At 60.9% G+C, this 3,966-nt stretch overlaps 1 protein-coding gene across 1 annotated transcript in view; it reads right to left on the reverse strand.

Moving 5' to 3' along the window:
• The window catches only part of ASAP3 (ArfGAP with SH3 domain, ankyrin repeat and PH domain 3), a gene marked incomplete at both ends in the record, with an annotated part of 11,346 nt that extends 10,191 nt beyond the window's left edge, over window positions 1–1,155 (reverse strand). Inside the window, 2 exons of the mRNA XM_010184832.1 lie at window positions 489–634; window positions 964–1,155. Coding sequence (XP_010183134.1) covers window positions 489–634; window positions 964–1,155 — 338 coding nt within the window. The remainder of the gene's footprint in view (window positions 1–488; window positions 635–963) is intronic.
• Between the last annotated feature and the right edge of the window lie 2,811 nt (window positions 1,156–3,966).

Consider the following 3,966-nt stretch of genomic DNA (forward strand, 5'->3'; position numbering starts at 1 on the left):
GATTCCCGTGTGGTCGTGGCTCCCCAAGGCCCTGCTGCGCAGCTCGGCATGGCTTTGATTTGCTTCTTGGCAAGCGAGATCAGAGACGCAATTGATGTGAGGGGGGGAAAAATAAAAAGAATTTTTAAAAAGAGAGGAAAAGAAAATCGCAGCCCCAGCCGCCCACTGAGTCCCAGCGTCGGCGTCCCCGGCAGAGCCAGGAATGAGCTGTAAAACCAGCAATGGGGGTGTGGGTTGGTCTGGGAGCGTCGCCGAGCCTGGGATGGGAGATGGGGATTGCTGGCTGTGGTGGAGGGCACCTAAACTGGGAGGAGTGGGGCTGCACTGGGTGCTTTTTCCAAATCCAGATGGATCCTGGAGATTTTCCCTGGCTCGGCAACGGTGGGAATGCAAAGAACAGCTGGAGGTTGTGCCAGAGATGCCATGTACCCCACAAAAAAAGTCTGCCCAAGTCTCATCACCGTACCAGGGGAGTGGGGGGGTCTCACCAGGTTCTTGAAGAGTGCGGTGACCTCGCGGGTGAAGACGGCCAGGTTGAGGAAGCCAGTGGAGAGCTCGTGGTTGTTCTGCGAGAGGTGGTTGTTGCCGAAGGTCTCCAGGGCCTCACTGTACTGCTCCTCATTCTCCACATGGGCTGTGGGGGGAGGCACCACTGAGGGACACAGGGTGGCCCCACAGCACCCCGGCCCCACAGACAGTTACACCATGAGGTCCCACCAGCACCATGTCCCCATTCCTCCGTGGCAGAGCTGGGCTGATCCTGCTGCAGGACAGCAGCAGGGTGCCCTAAACAACCTCCAAAACCTTCTTGATCCCTCTTTTTAAGGCAGTTTTGAGCACTCTATCATATGGCCCATGGCCACCCAACTGCATCACCCCACGGACAGATGTGACCAGCACTGGTGGTGGATGGCACCGTCACAGACCCCGGGGATGCCCATCAGCTCTCGAAGCACAACTCACTCAGCCCGGAGACGTGAATGGCTTTCACATATTTCCTGATCCTCTGGAGTACGGCTTGGTCCCCGTCCAGGCTCTGCGAAAGCGAGAAAAGAAAACAAACGGAGCTCCTTAGCCCTGCCAAGCGCGGCCGCCGCTCCCCCAGCCCAGCTGGCCCTTGCCATGCAGATGTGCAGGGCAGCGGCCAAAATGGGGCTGGGAGAGGAGCCGGAGGCATCCCAGGGACACCGGAGCCGCAGTGTCCAGCCCATCCCCTGCCAGGACCACGGTTCCCATCGCTTTGGCTGACAGAGAGGGTTTCGGCTGCCCTTGGAGAGTTGGGGGCGAGCAAGAGGGGAGCAGGCACAGCCGGCATCACTTTGGATCCCAGCAGCTTCCAGTAACCATGGAAAATGCCTCCCTGGCTCTCATGGGGGCTGTTTCAACCAGAGAGGGGGTGAAGCATCACGGAGCAAGGATACGCCAACCCATCCCCACACCTTGGGGACAGGCACAGCAGGAGAGACCTGCAAGGGTCCGCAGCTCCACAGTGGAGCCAAAAATGGGACCCACCTCCTACTAATGCCCAACAGGGACCTAAACCACATAAATCCTGCAGCTGGGGACGTGGCTTTCCATGAAGCCCCCAGCTCATGCAAGGTCTTGGCCGTGGAGTTTCCCACAGACTCCTCTGGCCGCATCCTGTGCTCCCCATCCCCAGCCTGGTCCCCACCATCTTCGCTCCATCCCTCCTTACCCAGGCAGCCCCACCGAGCACCGGGGCAAACTCAACCCCAATCCCAACACCGACTCAATGCAAACTCAACCCCAACATCAAATCAACGTCAACTCGCCCGTGGTGCTGCCCACAGAGCATCGTAGCCGAACGTGTACCAGCCCCAGTCATCAGCAAAGGGTTAAGGGTGGCTTGGCTGCAGGTACCCGAGGCATGATAACAGGCTGGAAATATTTAGAGGGCGTGAACGGCAAGAAGGGCGAGGGATGAAACCGCGGAGGAATTACAATAAAGAGGCTCTCTCTCTTGCTCGTGCTCTTGCCGAAGGTTTTGGGGCTGATGTCAAGGCCGATTTCCTGACAGCGGGGTCAGCCTGGCTTCGGCACCGCTCTCCAAGGCCCTCCTCGTTGGATGCACGGATGACCCTTGGCCAGGACGAGCCGGCTGGGAGGGGACTGGGGCCGAGACGGGGGCCAAACCCTCTGCCCGAAGGGGCCCTGCAATGCATCTACAACAGGGATGATGTTGGGGGGGCCCAAAGCCCCCCTTCTCTGCACTAGATCTGGGCATCCCAGGCTCTCCGGAGCTGCAGGCTGGGGCAGAGACATCCCCTGCCTCAGTTGTGGGGAGGAACTTAAGGGCTGGATGACTGGACACCCCAGACATAGCCTCAGGAAGGGGAAACTGAGGCAGGATGAGATGCAAGTAGGGGAAGAAGCTGCTCCGAGTGCCCAGGATGGGGCAGCTCAAACCAGAGCCAGCTCATGGCACGGGGGGTTTGGGGACAATCTGGGGACAGGCATGGTGGTTTTGGGAAGGGATCCGCAAGCCGACCAGTGGGGATGGGGCAGGCAGAGCCGGGCACCGGGGTGGAAATCACTGCATAGTGCTGTCCTGGCTGCAGGCACCATGGCATCCCTGATGTACTGGCCTGGGGAGAGCCCTTGGGAGCGGGGCACACAAGGGATTCCCCATGGGGATGGAGGGAAGGATGGAGCCACATCTGCACCCCAGCCACTGGGCTTGCAGCCTGGAGACCCCGAGCAGCCACCACCACCCCCCGCCCGGCCCCACAGGATGCTCAATGGGGGCCATTCTTCTGCCTCCCCCCGCCGCCAGCTCGTGCCGCACGGCGAAGGAGACGCCACGGGTGCCAGGACCAGGGTGGTGGCACTGCCGGGCTGGGAGCAGGATGCGGCACTGCCCTGGGTGCAAAGGGCAGAGCATGGCGGGGACGCGGTGTTGTTTACACGGGGATGGGGTGAGCCGGGAATGTGGTGCCAGCTCTGCCACTGAATGCACTGGTGGCCTCTGCCATGTCACCCTGTCCCAGCCCTTGGTGCCCAGTCCTGTGTGACATAGACATGGCACCAAAGGCTGGATCCAACCTTCCAGCCCCCTCCAGAGACCTCAGGTTCTGTCTCCACAGCGGCCCCAAGGACCCTGAAGTCACACGAGAGCACTCTGTAATCCCAGGAGGGAAACTGAGGCACAGAGTGGCTCCAGCTAACACCAGTATGTTTCCTCAATGGAGAGCACCAGCCCACTCACCCGCATCACTCCTGTCCCCTCACCAAGCCATCAGTGGGGGTTTGGGGTGGTGACAGGGACCACCAAGGCTCAGTTTGGTCACGGAGTCTCACCCTCCCTAAAGCCACTGCTGTCTGACCCCCATGAGGGGTCCCTGCAGCCCTCAGCGAGATGGGGGGGCTCAGCCCCATGTCCCCCTACAACAGTGACCGTAACTCCCAGCTCTCAGTCACAGTTCCTGGAGTTTTCCTAAGCCAACCCTGCAGAGACCCTCATCATTCTGGGGAGACGCCTCTCCCCCCATCCCCATCCCCCTTATCCACGCCACTGCTGTCTGACCCCCATGAGGGGTCCCTGCAGCCCTCAGCGAGATGGGGGGGCTCAGCCCCATGTCCCCCTACAACAGTGACCGTAACTCCCAGCTCTCAGTCACAGTTCCTGGAGTTTTCCTAAGCCAACCCTGCAGAGACCCTCATCATTCTGGGGAGACGCCTCTCCCCCCATCCCCATCCCCCTTATCCACAGCAGCCAAACCAAATTCCGGCTGCCGGGAGCTGCCCTCCTCTTCCCAGCCGAGAGGAAAAACCATGGCAGTGGCCAGCACATGCTGGCGGAGACCAGGATGCTCTATGGTGCATCCCCAAATTTCCAGCCTGGGGACACCCACCCCGCTGCCCCCGGCATCCCCGGCGCCTGGGCCGCCCCCCCAGCCCTGGCTCTCCTTCAAAGCCATTCCTTCCCCACCAGGAGTTGGCAAAAGC

This window comes from Mesitornis unicolor, unplaced genomic scaffold (assembly GCF_000695765.1).
Source record: "Mesitornis unicolor isolate BGI_N332 unplaced genomic scaffold, ASM69576v1 scaffold34355, whole genome shotgun sequence".
Classification (NCBI taxonomy): Eukaryota; Metazoa; Chordata; class Aves; order Mesitornithiformes; family Mesitornithidae; genus Mesitornis; species Mesitornis unicolor.